The sequence below is a fragment of the Thamnophis sirtalis genome, unplaced genomic scaffold (assembly GCF_051295495.1).
Source record: "Thamnophis sirtalis isolate CommonGarterSnake01/CBP01778 unplaced genomic scaffold, rThaSir2_p1.2 scaffold_5, whole genome shotgun sequence".
NCBI classification, from domain to species: Eukaryota; Metazoa; Chordata; class Lepidosauria; order Squamata; family Natricidae; genus Thamnophis; species Thamnophis sirtalis.
In genome coordinates, this window is record NW_028261385.1 from 120,651,457 (window position 1) to 120,668,234 (window position 16,778).

General features: G+C 38.7%; 1 protein-coding gene across 1 annotated transcript; it reads left to right on the forward strand.

Annotated features, from left to right (window-relative positions):
- The first annotated feature begins 6,066 nt into the window (after positions 1-6,066).
- LOC106540971 (cysteine-rich venom protein) lies at positions 6,067-15,849 on the forward strand. Its single transcript, XM_087716794.1, has 8 exons — positions 6,067-6,187; positions 7,572-7,630; positions 9,131-9,244; positions 12,070-12,157; positions 12,866-13,014; positions 14,115-14,209; positions 14,525-14,613; positions 15,204-15,849. The coding sequence occupies exons 2-8, from the start codon at positions 7,574-7,576 to the stop codon at positions 15,329-15,331; spliced, it is 720 nt and encodes a 239-aa protein (XP_087572920.1). The 5' UTR covers positions 6,067-6,187; positions 7,572-7,573; the 3' UTR covers positions 15,332-15,849.
- The last annotated feature ends 929 nt before the right edge of the window (positions 15,850-16,778 follow it).

A 16,778-nucleotide genomic window follows, 5' to 3' on the forward strand; every position in this document is an offset into this window, starting at 1 on the left:
CACAGCCCAACATTTTTTTCTTCCTCATTGTTTAGTCTCTAACCAGGATCTTCTTGTTACATAATTCAGGGATCTATTACAATAGCAATAGCAATAGCAGTTAGACTTATATACTGCTTCATAGGGCTTTCAGCCCTCTCTAAGTGGTTTACAGAGTCAGCATATCGCCCCCAACAATCTGGGTCCTCATTTTACCCACCTCAGAAGGATGGAAGGCTGAGGCAACCCTGAGCCGGTGAGATTTGAACAGCCGAACTGCAGCTAACAGTCAGCTGAAGTAGCCTGCAGTCTTGCACTCTAACCACTGCACCACCTCAGTTCTCAATACCCACGTTCACTTTTAGTTCCCATTGTTAACAACTGCTATTTAACTTTCCCAGTTTTAAGTCCCTGCTGTTCTCTTTGTCACCCACATATACCATAGGTTCCAGCTAAGATAATGTTCCGTTTCTCCTTTGTCCCTCAGCCAACCTGTCATTCTGTCCATTTCTGCACACTCATAAATCTTTTTAATTATGGCATTTTCTGATGGTATGGTAGTAGATTTCCAAAATTGTGCATAGGTTATTCTTGCAGCCACAATTACATGTAGGCTCAAATGCCATATAGATTTACTCATGTTTTCTGGTTTTATGCTTAGTAAAAAAGTCTCGGGTTTCCATTCCATACTTGCCCCAGTAAGCTCTCTTAGCCAGTTTTGAATCCTTCTCCAGTATTTCGTGACCTCTCTGCCCTCGTACTGTTTTGTTGATTGACTATTTTGGATGACTGCTAGTGATTTTGTGACCATCTCAGCTGCCTTAGCCTCACCCAGAGCAGACTGAAAAGTCAAATCAGGCTTAGCTAATAACTTACATTGTAATCTTAGATCTCTGCGTGGCATGACAATTCCGCGCTCGTAAAAATAGCGGTGATAAAACTGTGTCGCTAAAGCCGCGACGTCATCACCGTGTGTCATCACCACCACGACAACAGCGCGGCGACAGAAGGGCGCTTTAAAACAGCGCAGCGGCAGAAAGCCGATTTAAATTAAGGTAAGGGTTAGGATTAGGTTTAGGGTTAGGGTTAGGGTTAGGGTTAGGGTTAGGGTTAGGGTTAGGGTTAGGGTTAGGGTTAGGGTTAGGGTTAGGGTTAGGTTAGGGTTAGGGTTAGGGTTAGGGTTAGGGTTAGGGTTAGGGTTAGGGTTAGGGTTAGGGTTAGGGTTAGGGTTAGGGTTAGGGTTAGGGTTAGGGTTAGGGTTAGGGTTAGGGTTAGGGTTAGGGTAGGCTGAGTGCTTCGGAAGGCGCGGATTTGCCCTCCGCTCTTATGTCAGCGTGGTAAGGTCGCATTTGCTTTAGTGATTCGGATGACGCGGATTAGCACTCGCGCTTATGTCTCTGCGGATAAGGGCTTCGTGGTATTGTGGTGGAACCAGATCTCTGATCCCACAGACTAGCCAATCTAATAATGCATCATCCAAATCCTTAAATTCACAGTGCAAGGCAGAGGATCGCAATGCAGCCACATAATGATTGATTGACTCCCCCACAGCTGATTCCTCCGATAGAAATCATGACGGCATGCAATTTTAGGAGGAGATGGGGCATAGTGGCTTTTCATCTTAGTCATGAGCGTATCCCATGGTACAGAATGAATAGAGGTTGGCGCCGTAAGTGTTCTGGCCATGTCAAACATCTCGGTGCCACAGTTAGGAAATAGGTACATTTTTGTTTGCCCAAAATGTCAGAGAAATTGTGGGCTCTGAGGAAACATTAAAATCAAATCCTATATTCAAATATAGGACTTCCACGTTTCTGTCAAGGGTAGCTCGATCTGAGATAATGCCATCTCTCCTTCCCTCAGTCAGTCAATCGTGCAGCGATCCACGGTCAACTGTTAGCTAGCTATTAAATCATCTGCTCAATAACTTGATCCCACCTTTGTCGCCACTTTGTTATATTTTGAACGCAAGGATCATGTGATCTATTATTGAGGCAAGGGATGGTTAAACTAGAACTTCTTTATTGTGTAAGAACCAACAACTTCAACTATCTTCTTAACTAGCACAATTAGAAAAAAATTGCCTGTTCCCACTTGACAGCTCCTTTAAATAGGTGGCTGTCAAACAGCCAATCAGTGGTGGGCATCACTCTGGCCTAAATGGCAACCAATCCAGATCGTGATACTCTACATGAATTGCTTCAACTTCTATCCTCAAAACAACACTATAGGGCACTGCAAACCAGAACAATTACTAGACACAAGAACAGATTTTTCCTGAATGCCATCACTCTGCTAAACAACTAATTCCCACAACACTGTCAAACTATTTACTAAGACCGTATTACTATTATTCTTCTCAGCCTTCCTATTACCTATCTCCTCCCACTTATGACTATAACCATGTTGATTGAATATTTACAACTTATATTTTTCTGTTTGTTTCCTAGTATGATTTGCTTATTAGTAACCTATGACTATCACTAAGTGTTGTATCTTATGATTCTTGATGAATGTATTTTTCTTTATTTCCTTTTATGTACACTGAGAGCACCAAAGACAAATTCCTTGTGTGTCCAATCACACTTGGCCAATAAAGAACTCTATTCTATTCTATTCTATTCTAGTCTAGTCTAGTCTAGTCTAGTCTAGTCTAGTCTAGTCTAGTCTAGTCTGTTTAGAACATTCATAAGAGAAATCCCATTACAGCAGTTTAGAAATAACCATGAAATGGCTACGTACATCTCCAGCAGGTGATGCCCCTTCTCAGAATGGGGAAATTTTGTCTGGGTTTTAATGAAAGGAGCCATATGAGAAACACTGATTCTTCCTTTATTTTGATGTGATTTTTCAAAAACACTTAGGGCCCCACAATCTATTTCCCTTGCCTTCTCCACTTCCAGCCCTTCTTTGTTTGTTTGTTTTTAGCAAGGAAAAACTTGTTTCAGATTTTCTCAGGTTGTCAGAAGAAGCCAAAAAAAAAGTAATTTGGAAGGAAGATGGAATTCTCTTAGATTAGCACACTGAGCTTTGCAAATATTTACAAAATATTAGATGTTCAATTTTGTATGACATTTATGTCATTTTTAAGCTTTAAGTAAACCTGCTCTGATTTGTAAGCCTTAAGCTTACTTAAAGACCTAAAGAAGGGTGTAGTCTGGATGTTGTAGCATGCCCATGGTGAGAAGGGATGAAAGATATGGTACCATCCTTACAGTGGTATTAAGTTCAAAAGGCACTATGGACATCCAATGGTTAGATATCACAGCAGTTCCAAAGAGTTACAAGTATTTGGGGTCCATATTAGGACAGATGGTTATCATGAGTATTCTGTGGCTAAATATGGTTGTGATAGTCAGAGTAATACAGGATGTTTGAGAATCAATGGTCCTTGGCCTAAAATTTGACAGAAATACCTTCAAATATCCTTGAGTCAATCCTGATAGACGGTTGTAGGTAGCAGGTAGCAGATAGCAAGTAGAGCTGATTTATGAGCCCTAGGTTTGTAAATGTGGGAAGCCCTGAGAGGTGTCCCTGGTATTTGTCTAGCTATTCTGGTTAGGTATTACGATACCTAAAACCCAGACCTTCTGGAGAGCACCTATTGTAGAAAGTTGCTATAAATCAAGGTTATCATTCTCCATACTACAGTATTATCATATAGAGTTTAGAGTTTAAATGATCACAAAGCCACAGTTGGTATACTTTCAATATTTTTGGTATACTTTCAATATTAAGAGCCAAGGTGGCGCAGTGGTTAAATGCAGCACTGCAGGCTACTGCTAGATCAGCAGGTCAGCGGTTCAAATCTCACCGGCTCAGGGTTGACTCAGCCTTCCATCCTTCCGAGGTGGGTAAAATGAGGACCCAGATTGTTGGGGGCAATATGCTGACTCTCTGTAAACTGCTTAGAGAGGCCTGAAAGGCCTATGAAGCGGTATATAAGTCTACTGCTATTGCTATTTTTACATTACAGGTGAAACTCGAAAAACATAGTGAATAAGAAAGGCGATTTTGCTATGGTTCCAATGATGCTTTGATGAATAAATATTTAAATATGTAGTCATACTTTTTAATTCAAACTTATTGTGAAACTCAAAAAATTAGAATATCGTGCAAAAGTACATTTATTTCAGTAATGCAACATAAAAGGTGAAACTAATATATGAGATAGACTCATTACATGCAAAGCAAGATAATTCAAGCTGTGATTTGTCATAATTGTGATGATTATGGCTTACAGGTCATGAAACCCCAAATCCACCATCTCAGAAAATTAGAATATTACATGCAATCAATAAAACAAGGATTGTACATAGAACAATATCGGACCTCTGAAAAGTATAAGCATGCATATGTACTCAGTACTTGGTTTGGGCCCCTTTTGCAGCAATTACTGCCTCAATGCGGCATGGCATGGAAGCTATCAGCCTGTGGCACTGCTGAGGTTGTTATGGAAGACCAGGATGCTTCAATAGTGGCCTTCAGCTCTTCTACATTGTTCGGTCTCATGTCTCTCATCTTTCTTTTGGCAATGCCCCATAGATTCTCTGTGGGGTTCAGGTCAGGCGAGTTTGTTGGCCAATCAAGCATAGTAATCCCACATTCATTGAACCAGGTTTTGGTGCTTTTGGAAGTGTGGGCAGGTGCCAAGCCCTGCTGGAAAATGAAGTCAGCATCCCCATAAAGCTCGTCTGTGGAAGGAAGTATGAAGTGCTCCAAAATATCCTGGTAGATGGCTGCGTTGACCCTGGACTTAATGAAGCACAGAGGACCAACACTAGCAGATGACATGGCTCCCCAAATCAACACAGACTGTGGAAACTTCACACTGGACTTCAAGCATCTTGCAGTATGTGCCTCTCCATTCTTTCTCCATACTCTGGGTCCTTGGTTTCCAAATGAGATGCAAAAGTTGCTCTCATCAGAAAAGAGGACTTTGGACCACTGAGCAAAAGACCAGGTCTGTTTTTCTTTAGCCCAGGTAAGATGCTTCTGACATTGCTTGTTGTTCAGGAGCAGCTTGACAAGAGGAATATGACATTTGAAGCCCATGTCCAGAATCCATCTGTGTGTGGTGGCTCTTGATGCACTGATTCCAGCCTCAGTCCACTCCTCGTGAAAGTCCCCAACACTTTTCCTGACAATCCTCTCCAGGCTGCGCTCATTTCTGCTGCTTGTGCACCTTTTTCTTCCACACTTTTCCCTTCCACATAACTTTCTATTAATGTGCATCCAATGTCTTTTGCAATTACCTTTTGAGGCTTTCCCTCCTTATGGAGTGTGTCAATGATGGTTTTCTGTACAACTGTCAAATCAGCAATCTTTCCCATGATTGTGATTCCTACTGAACCAGACTGAGAGACCATTTAAAGGCTCAGGAACCCTTTGCAGGTGTTATGGCTTAATTAGCTGATTAGAGTGGGACATTTTGAGCCTAGAACATTGCACCTTTTCACAATATTCTAATTTTCTGAGATTGTGGATTTGGGGTTTTCATGAGCTGTAAGCCATAATCATCACAATTATGACAAATCACAGCTTGAACTATCTTGCTTTGCATGTAATGAGTCTATCTCATACATTAGTTTCACCTTTTAAGTTTCATTACTGAAATAAACGAACTTTTGCATGACATTCTAATTTTTCGAGTTTCACCTGTATCTTGAAATCTAAAGAGTTGATAACATTATAAGTAGTCCTTGCTTAACAATCACAATGGACCTCAAATGTTGCTCATTTGTCACTGTGATTAAGCAAACCATGTAGTCATTAAGCAAATCCACCATATCCAATGTATATTTTTTGCCATTTTATGCTGGAAAAAGGCAAAAAAAGTCACAAATCACGGTCACGTGATTGTGAATTACTGTAACTTGACATAAATGTGAGCTGGTTGCCAAGCACTCAAAATACAATTATGTTACCCAGTCATATCTTCAACGATGGGTTGTAACTAACTATTTTTGAGTCCATTGTAATGTCAATCATTAAGGGACTGATTGACAACTGAGAAGAAAAAAAGAACTTGAGCCAAATCCAAACTTCTGTCTTATAAGGCTTAAGGGATATCATTTACTGTTCAGCACTGAGTCACTCTGAATTACAGGAAGCAGTGAAGGTATATAAACCTGGTATTTTCTGTCTGACTTCCACGGTTTTCTGAAAGCAACAAAGAAGTTACCTTCAGATTTATTCAAAACAACAGGTAAGATTTATTATTTTACTGCAACTTGTTTAAATCCATTATTTGTAATTAAGCAAGCTAGGATAATTTTACAGGGGGAAGGCAATTAGTGTTTTTGCAACTTTTATGAAATTGTTTTATTTTGTTCTATTTTTGAAAATATGTTACATCTATTACCATAATAAATTAGGTTTATATTAGCTTAAATAGCATGACTTCTTTTTTTAAAAACCTGACACTGCTGTTTTTTGAGTTTGCCGATGATCCTATTAGGCATTCCTGGGATCTTCCCTTACTAAACTAACATTTCTAAGATTCCCTGGAAAGTGGAAATTAGAATTAAAACTGTTTCAAGGCTACAGATCTTTTTGTGCATTTATATGAATGAAATGCAAATTGAACTCAATGGAACTAACTTCGAAATAAACATTTGTACCACTGGTCTGTAAATGTATACTGCAATGCATAAAACCTCAACTTAATCCTATTCTTTTTTGCTTTTTGGCTTAATAATTTTTCCTAAGAGAAACTGAACTCATAAAATATAGCATTTTTTGTATTTCCTTCTCTCAGATTTTGGCAGTCTGGTTTAGTGCCTCCCAATATTTTATGCATAATGCTAGAGTTCTAACTCAGCAATTTTAATTTTAAAAAAATTATTATTAAATGTATACAGCTGCTCATTCTGCTATCCATTTGAAAGTTCATCTCCACTTCTTCTGCCTGTAGTTTCTCATTAGATACTACAGCCACGGAAAAGGGCCACAGAAAAGCCAACTCCACATACAGTGGTGTCATCACTTCCTAGCACACCTGAGATACTGGGAAGTCAACTAAGTTGATCATATTAATCCAGTCTGTTTCTATGCTCTTATGATAAAGGCTGCCAGGCCAAATTCTTGCAATCAGGAACAAATTCTGCTTGCAATGCCTGAGGAGCAATCACCATTGCCATATGTGTTAGCCCTGTAGCCTTTGCATCTGTAGATATAGTTGATTTTATCTGATATAAGACAAAAATTGAGAAGCAATATATTCTAAATGAGCTGTTACCAACCTGGGATCCTTCAAACATCTTGTAGATTATAGCCAATAATCACTGATCAGAGTGAATTTTTGATTGGCTTTTATGGAAATGGCTGGGGTGAAAGTTATTTTTTACTGCAGCAAACCAATAAGGGAAAACTTAAGGAACTGTTATGGGTTTATAGATGATTTACATATCCTTAGAATGAACCTTAGAATGCAGGACGCCTATTGGAGTACAAGGGAGTAAAAGAAAAAATACTTAAGAGTTAGAATAAGTTTTGTGGTTTAGGAGATATCTGAACTATTTACAGAAAATTGGCACAAATTCCATTAAGGAGATTAAACACTGATATATCTTAATATATATATTTTTTAGAAATGATTGTCTTCATCTTGCTAAGTCTTGCTGCAGTGCTGCAACAGTCTTTTGGAGATGTAAGTCTAATAATTTTGTATCACATATAGCAGATTTAAGATAGCAGTACATAACTTTCTCATGTTACAATTAATACATTAAACTGCCTAATACATGTTGGATTGTTCCATATATGTGATGGTTGGTAGAAATAACCTTTAGGAGCAAGAAGAGGAGATGCAACTGAGACAACAGTGAAATAAATCTGAATCCAGACTTTCAAGTCTCTTGCTGTAATATTGAAACCTTGTAATCAAATAGTATTAGCATTCATTACTCTGGTCTAGTCAGAGAAGCTTAGTCAGTCTAACTGTTCATTTTAATTCGTAAATATATTACAGGGCTGAACACACAAAGAAAACAAAATCTTGCTGAACGGGGCATTCAAATATAATTAAAACGGGCACATTTAATGAAAAGAATCTGACTAATTTTAATGCCTGTGACCTATAACAGAACTCAAGTCCCAATCCACTGGAATACCCCCCCCACACACACACACACCTGAGACTTGAGGGATCCCTACCCTTTTAAGCCTTCCAGAGGGCAGTGAAGATCTGGTTCTGCCCCCCCCTCCCCAAGCATTGGGCTCGGATGGGGGTTCAATGAGGCTGATTGGTCTGACACTTGGTGAATAGGACAGCTCTCTTTTATTCCTGTTGAGAGCCACTTAAGATCATTATAGGAGATAGACAGCCATATAAATTCCGTGACCCGTCAAAACCGCGCTCGACTAAGCCGCGCTCGATTAAACCGCGTTGCTGACGTCATCAACAGGGCAACAACAGCCAGCACGGAGAAAGAAGGGCGCTTTAAATAGCGCTTTGAAAGCAAGCCGATTCAACTTAAGGTAAGGTTTAGGTTTAGGGTTAGCTTTAGGGTTAGCTTTAGGGTTAGGTTAAGGGTTAGGGTTAGGTTTAGGGTTAGGTTAAGGGTTAGGGTTAGGTTTAGGGTTAGGTTAAGGGTTAGGATTAGGTTTAGGGTTACGTTAAGGGTTAGGTTTAGGGTTAGGTTTAGGGTTGGGTTAAGGGTTAGGTTTAGGGTTAGGGTTAGGATTAGGTTTAGGGGGGTTAGGTTTAGGGGTTAATTTTAGGTTTAGCATTTACAGCATGCTTCTGTCTCCGTGCTGTTGTCGCCCTGTTGATGACGTCAGCTACGCGGTTTAGTCGAGCGCGGTTTAGTCGAACGCGGTTTTGTGGTGGAACCATAAATTCTTTATATAAATACATACCACTGCAGTATTCCCATGAAGAATAATGATTAATTCATTTTAACTTGGCTCTGTTATCACCTGCTTCTCATGGCTAGTCTCTTATCCAGTACACAGACAAATGGGGCCACTGTTTCATAGCTAGGGGTCAGAAGAAAGTTGCAGGGAGTAGAATGGTGGTAGAAGAAGATAAGGCAATGTCATTCACAAGGACTGGTGCTGAATCCTGAGGCCACTAGCTGCCTGTTCTATTCAAAGTCATACAATTTTAATTGGTTTTATTTTATTTTATTTTGCTTGTTACCTTAAGGTTAATTTTGAATCTGAGTCACCCAGGAGAAAAGAAAAGCAAGATGAGATTGTTAACATGCACAATTCTTTGAGGAGATCAGTGAGTCCAACAGCTAGCAACATGCTAAGAATGGTAAACTAAATATAATTATATTTGTAATAGAGTTTGGAAGTTTAAGTTCCTTACTAGTATAAATATTGTATGATTTAATAACTACGATAAGTGAATATATTTATTATTGATTGATTAATTCCGGGGTTTTTGCCAATGTGAATTTAGGTGCATCTATATTTTTATTTGAATCTATCAGTTATAATACCACTCAGGGAAATATATAATGAAAAAATATCATGAAAATATATAATAAAAGTAGGAAATCGAGGGGGAATTAAGCTGAGGGTCTTTGGCAATATCTAGTACCTCCTCATAGCTGTACTTTTTTACATTCCAATATTGGCTGTTGTATCTTTAATTGCCATAATCTCAGCAAAGATTAGACTTGCACATTTCACATAAATTGCAATCTCAAGATCCTTTAGTTTGATATAAATCCCATGGAAATCAATAGCCCTTATGTTCTAGCAATTGTACATATAGTAGGTAGATAGCATAGTACAATACCTACAGCATCTCAATTTTCTTTCTTATACATGAAAATCAGTTACAAAATTGCCAGTTACATCCAAGCACTGTGGTTTCAATTGCCATAATAATAATAATAATAATAATAATAATAATAATAATAATAATAATAATAATAATAATAATAATAATAATAATTGGAAGGGATCTTGGAGGTCTTTTAGTCCACGCCCTGGCCCATGGTAGGAAATCCTACACTGTTCCAGACAAAATGGCTGTCCAGTCTGTTCTTTAAAAATAATAAGACCAGTTTTCTGTACTGTTTTGTACAATATTATTTTTTTCCTTTTATGAAAAAAACTTGATTAGCTTTCATCAAAAGTAAAACCAGTTTTACAAAGTATTTTACCCGTTAAAATAGCAATGAATATTGGCAAAGCAAATGGACCAGGTAGATCTTTGATTCACATGGCAGTATCACCGGGAAACAGATTGAAAATACCAATTGGAATGATTTATGTAAATAAATAAATATTATGACATCCATGAAGAAGAAGGAAGGTAATGGGGTAGTCAGAGTGACATAAATGACAGTGTCATGATATATCCCTCAGCTCTTACTACATGCATCACAAAATCCAGGGGATGGTACTGTGTAAATTATCAGAGATCCTGATCATGCAGGAATCATGATAAAATTGGTGATTAGGGAGGAGATAGCTAGTCTTGGGCCCTTAATATTAGGGGGTTCCACATGGGTTGTGCTTCTCCTCTTCTATTTAACATCTAAATGAGATTGCTAGGAGAAGTCATCCGTCGCCATGAGATGAGGTATCATCAATATGTTGATAATATTCAATTCTACAGTTTCTGTCCCTGGCAAATTAAGTGATGCTCTGGATGGGGCACAACTGGCTTCACGTAAATGTGGAAAGACCTAGTGGCTTTAGGTTTTGGGACCCTCCAGTTCTCAGACTATGACTTCTTTGGTGCTGGATGGCATTATACTGCCCCAAACTGATCCTGTGCACAATCTGGGCTTCCTCCTGGACTCACAAATCCTGCTTGAGGGGCAGATGGCAGTTGTGGCTAAGAGAAGCCTTCATACAACTTCATATTGTACACCAGTTGAAGATTCCTAGATCAAGGAGCTCAGTACTTCACCTTTAAGGTTCTACTGGCATGGGGCTATTGGAGAACCCACCTCTCCCCAATTACATCTTCCTGTATCACCAGATCTAGTAGAGAGGGCACGCTCTGGGTTCCATTTAGGGAGCTGCATTTGGGAGGCCTTAGGCAGTGAGCTTTCCTGGCTCTGATGTACCTACATTGTAAAGTATCCTTCCCACCACCACAAGGCTAGCCTGAGGACACCAAGGAACTGGAAAATTAGTGAGGCGGGTCTATTATTAGCATTCCTTTCCAAATTTATTTTTTGTTATGTTCTATAGTTTTTAATGTTTTTGATAATAATGTTGCTGTTATCGTGAATTACTATTTAAAAATTTTTTAAAACACCATCAGAGTTTTGTCAGATGGGCAGCTGTTCTGACCCCCCTCTGTCCAGTGATTAATGCTGACACAGGCTTACTGTTAGCCACACTTTATTCACAGCAATTACTCACAGGCAAGACGTTGGCAGCAACCCAGACTCCCACAGATAAGAGATACAATACACACAAGAGCTTCTCCAGCTTGGTATGAACGGTTGTGTCCTGCAAAAGGTCTCCTCCCAAAGTCTCTTCTTATACACTCTCATGAGAGGAGCCAAGCCACAACCACCTGGGCTTGATTATCTCTTATGAGTCTGTCTCCATAACTGCTGCCTCTGTTTCTCCACCATTCTTTGCCTGACGTCAGGGACAAATTTCCTTTGATCTTCCCCACTGCTCCAGTGCCTCAGGCGCCTCCTGGTGGCCAACCAGCTTCTCTGCTCCCTGCTCAGCAATCTCTGACAGGGGACAAAATGCGCCATTTTGGTGAGCATGTCCACCACCACGAGGACCATGGTAAACCCCGAAGACAGAGGCAGTTCCGTCAGAAAGTCCATGGACATGGCTCCCCAGGGTCTGCCCGGGGTCAGCAATGGCTGAAGCAGGCCTGGAGAAGCCCACTTAATGGCAATTATCATGGTACACATGGGTTGTCTGCACACAAGGGTTGGTTGTCTAAAAGGGTGGGGAGGGAACCTTACCATCCAAGTCCAACTATTCAAAGGATGTTTTAAAGAATATTGCTGAAACTTCTGAATTCTTAAATACAAGATTTTAAGGAAGTCAAAAGGTAGTAAAAATGATCAGACAAATATGTTCTGCAATTTTAAATTATGTCTCATTCATTGATTGATTGTTGCTGTTGACTTCTGTTCTATTCAGGAATGGTATCCTGAAGCTGCTTCGAATGCAGAACGTTGGGCGTATCAGTGTATTTATGATCACAGTTCAGACGATTCAAGAATTCTTGGTAAGTCAATCTAAAGGCATAATATAACTTTAACTGGTTACCACATTAAATAGCATTTACAATAACACTTGTTCTTCAATAGTAGCAGGAAAAGTAATATTTATGAATCTCTCCCATGTAAATGATTGGTAGAAGGATTGCGTCAGTAATAATTTTCTTAACTTCCCCCACCCCCATGAATTTGCAAGAAAAATTGTATTTGAACAATGATTTTTTCATTTATTTCTTATATTGTACATTACTACATTTATGGCCCACCATCCCCCCAAAATGCTAAAGATATTGTCCTCACCACAGTTGTTTGTAATGGTAGATGCCAAGCCCAAATATGTTCAGAGATTTCCATAGTCAGTGGAGAATTAAACCTGAATCTCCCTAATCTCAATACCATACTATGTATTAACATGGTGATGTCCCCACAAAATAAAGCATCTGGGCTCCAATTTGCTTCTAAATAAACTATAATATTGTTTTTAAACACTCATTAGAAAAAAAAATTTGAACAATTAAAGGTTCTGCAAAAGTATTACAGTAAGGATTCTGGGTACAAAATTTTCCTTTCCTTTCCAATAGTTTATTAATATTTCTGGAAAGATAAGAGAAAATGCTCAGCTATGACCTTTCTGCTGTCCTTTTGCTTCTTTCAAAACATGTGTTCACCTGTGTTTTCTTGCTGTTGCTTTTTTTTTCAACCCTACCCACTTTTAGATGGAATACAATGTGGTGAAAATATATTCAAGTCAAGTAATGCCAGGACATGGGCTGAAATGATTCAGAATTGGTATGATGAATACAAAAACTTCGTATATGGCGTTGGAGCAAATCCAGCAGGTTCTGTTGTTGGTCATTATACTCAGGTAGTACTTTTTAATATCTTTGCCATATCTATGTTCACCAAGTATAAATCCACAAAAATGAGTGAGATAAAAAAAAGGTAGATTCCCTTAAATTACACTTAAGTCCATGGCTGATCCTGAATCACTAAGCTAGGCCATACCTGGTTGTTATATAGTAAAATCATGGCTTGAAGCTATACAGGAAAATTGAGAAAACATCCCACAAAAAGTTAATAGCAAAACATTTTTCTGTGCTGTGGCAAACAAAACCAAGAAACTGTGTCCTTACAATCACTAAATAATTCCGTAGACCTGAACACAGGAGGATCTTGGCTAAAAGCCATAGTCCCAGTGCATGTTAAGGAAAAGGAAGAAGTAGACTAGGTTAAAGCCAAGGTGGCGCAGTGGTTAAATGCAGCACTGCAGGCTGACTGCTAGATCAGCAGTTCAGCGGTTCAAATCTCACCGGCTCAGGGTTGACTCAGCCTTCCATCCTTCCGAGGTGGGTAAAATGAGGACCCAGATTGTTGGGGGCAATATGCTGACTCTCTGTAAACCGCTTAGAGAGGCCTGAAAGGCCTATGAAGCGGTATATAAGTCTACTGCTATTGCTATTGCTATTGCTATTGCTATTGCTAAATGTTGCACTATTTTGTTTTTTAAGTACTGATATGGAGTAAATGAAGGATTGCAAACATACTTAATGTGTTATTTGTTATTCACAAATAGCTGCCCATTCAGATCTTGGCTTTAATGCAGCTGGGAAGGAGGAACTAACTTGCTGGTCATAGCACTTGACACGTAGACTGCTTTGGATGTGGTGAGGCACTTTAGAAAGAGATGGTCTATAAAGTTCAGGATGAAGCAGTGTTTTTCATTTTAAAAATATGCATTAAAGGACAAAGGAAGCCTTATTTGTTCTAACATTTCTTTGCTTTGGCAAACTTTTATATGAAATGATTGGAGAAGTTCTTTGTACACTCATTGTTATTATGGTATACTGTATATACTGCAACATTCTCATGGGTTTATTTTCTTACATGCTCCTCTAAAGTCCACATTTGTTATCAATATTAAGCTTCTAGCATATTAACCTCTGTGTATATTTTTGTATCTTACAGATAGTTTGGTACAAAAGTTACCGTATTGGTTGTGCTGCTGCCTATTGTCCTTCATATCCCTACAACTACTTCTATGTTTGTCAGTACTGCCCAGCGTATGTATCAACTATGATTTTTATGTTTGTCACATTTATGGCAGGTCTAATTAGAGTAATTCTGATTGTCCTGGGAAAAAATGAGCTTAAATCACATTTTAATCAAATATTATGTGCAATCTTACACCCAAACAAAATATTGGCCACCCTCTGATAGTGGTGATGTCTGCTCTCTCAAAACTGGAAACCAAACCAGAGAGACTAAGACAATGCAACCAAAGTCAATTATCTATTGATACAGCATGGGGTTTTCAGCAATCACAAATATAAGAGTGGTAATATATGACACCATTCTGTTCATCTTTTTCATTCCAGAGGGAACATGGAAGGTTTAACTGCTACTCCATATAAATCAGGGCCATCTTGTGCAGACTGTCCTTCGGCTTGTGACAACGGACTGTGCAGTAAGTTAAAAAGACCAATTATTAAAGCAACATTTGTAAAGGTCATGCTGTATCACCCAAGAATAGATTTCAGTTGAAGAGATAACAATATCTAGGTAGAATAACTGGCATAATGGAAGATGTCCAGCTATCCAACAAGACAAGTGGATCATTACATACATGAAGCATACTATTGTGGGATAACCAGACATCTAGAGTTGCCTCGATGGTGCTTCTAGATGCTCCCACACTAGTGGTTGATGAGCCCATGCAATTGAATCAGGATATACGAGTATGTTATCAATCCATTTCAGTTTAGGAAGAACTTAAAATCCATACCAGATTTTTGTTCAATTTTGTTCAGGGCTATTGCTGAAAGTAATAATCCAGCAGCTGCCTACAATTACTTTAATATATACTCTAAAATAATTACTCTTATAATATTTTCCTTTTTAAAAATCTTCAGCTTTGAATCCACCACTCTAAAAAAATAAACAGGTTTGATTTTTGAGTTCTAAATGTTATATACAATTGTAAAAGAGTTCCTAGCAGTTGTACTTTTGGTAATGTCTAACTTTTATTTACATTTCTTCTCTTTTTAAAATTTTCAGCAAATCCTTGCTTACGACAGGATAAGTACACCAACTGCAATAGTTTAAAGGAAGAACATACCTGCCAGCATGATTTTGTCAGGACAAACTGCCCTGCTACTTGCTTCTGCCAAAATGAAATAATATAGTGGGCCTCCTATTCAATGTTTGTTATTTTTGCCAGAAAAAATCTTTAAATCATAGCATCTTTTAGTAATTGCGTGACATTTGATTTCATATATTTTGCATGAGTGTCCTATGAATGTCTAAGGGAAACGTAAGGGGTAGAGGCTAGGGATGAAAACCGTAAGTTCAAATAAGAAAAATCACAGGCCTGGATGACATCAAAAACGGGTCACACTGTAAGCTTGATTATAAGAAGATACTGAAGGCCTGAAAATAAGATCACCAAAATTCTTTGCACTCCAACTGTATTTAAGAATTTCTTAAATTCTTTTACTAAATCTAACCTAGAACTGCTTTGATGACATTCATTCAAACTATATGTCAGGTTTTGGTGCTTTTAATGTTTTAATCAGTTGTGGTTTGTAGTTTGTTATGATTTGATATGATTTTTAATTTTTGATTGGAGCCGCCCAGAGGTGATTTAAAGATGGGCAGCTTTATAAATGTTATAAATAATTAAATAAACAAATAATTAAATGAATTCTGTGGAAGAATGACTGGTCAATGTATTGTGTATATGTATCTATATATGTGTTTGTGTGTGTTTATAATTCGGTGCAACAATCTACCTAAATATTATTAAAAACGTAACTTTCATGAAGTGGTTCAATATCCCTGGTGAGACTCTTAAATCAGACATTCAACCAAAGGCCTACCTTAGTGCAGCAAATGTTCTGCATATTTTTTACTACTTAAAACAAGAATTTTTACATTAAAAAACTACCTTGTAACGCAGAGCATAAACATCACAAATTCAATATCAGTTGGGAACAAACGTGAAAAGTAAAATCACCCTGTTGTTAGACTCAGCATCTACTGACAGTGGAGGTAGGTCTATGTCAGTAATGGCGAACCTTTTAGAGATTGTGTGCCAAAGGCCACTTATTTATCACAAAGTGCCAACACGGCAGTGCACACATATGCACCCACTACCTGCGATGTTCCAGCTGCTCAGTGGAGCATCAGGCAGGCACCATATGCTACACGCGCATGCGCAGATGGCCCGTTTCCTACAAATACAGGAAAGGAATGAGGGCGGGGCCTCCAAAGCACCGTTCCAGTCCAGTGGCTGCTGCTTCCAGCAGGAACCGGTATGCGTGTATCGGGGCGAACCGCCTGCAACCCACCACTGCAACATGGCAATTTAACCTGAATACTGTGGTTTTAGTTTAGAAAAAACAACTCATATATTAACCTCTTTTGTCTTAAAAGAAAAACACAATAACAGAGCTTTCAATGATACAAATAACTTTTGATATTTTCAATTTTGGGCCCATCTTAACCATAATCCAGTCTCTGCTTCTGCAACTCCAGCTGCTTCAGGCTCTTCTCTACTCCCCTTACTTTCTGCCAGGACGAGGAGCCCATCCATGCCCACCAAGCCATACCCACCAAGCCATGCCACTCCAG

Excerpts from the sequence above, each read along its gene's own strand:
- LOC106540971 (XM_087716794.1), top strand. The coding sequence starts at position 7,574 with ATGATTGTCTTCATCTTGCTAAGTCTTGCTGCAGTGCTGCAACAGTCT. Across the intron at positions 7,631-9,130 it reads TGCAACAGTCTTTTGGAGAT|GTTAATTTTGAATCTGAGTC; the intron begins GTAAGTCTAATA and ends TGTTACCTTAAG. Across the intron at positions 13,015-14,114 it reads TTGTTGGTCATTATACTCAG|ATAGTTTGGTACAAAAGTTA; the intron begins GTAGTACTTTTT and ends TGTATCTTACAG.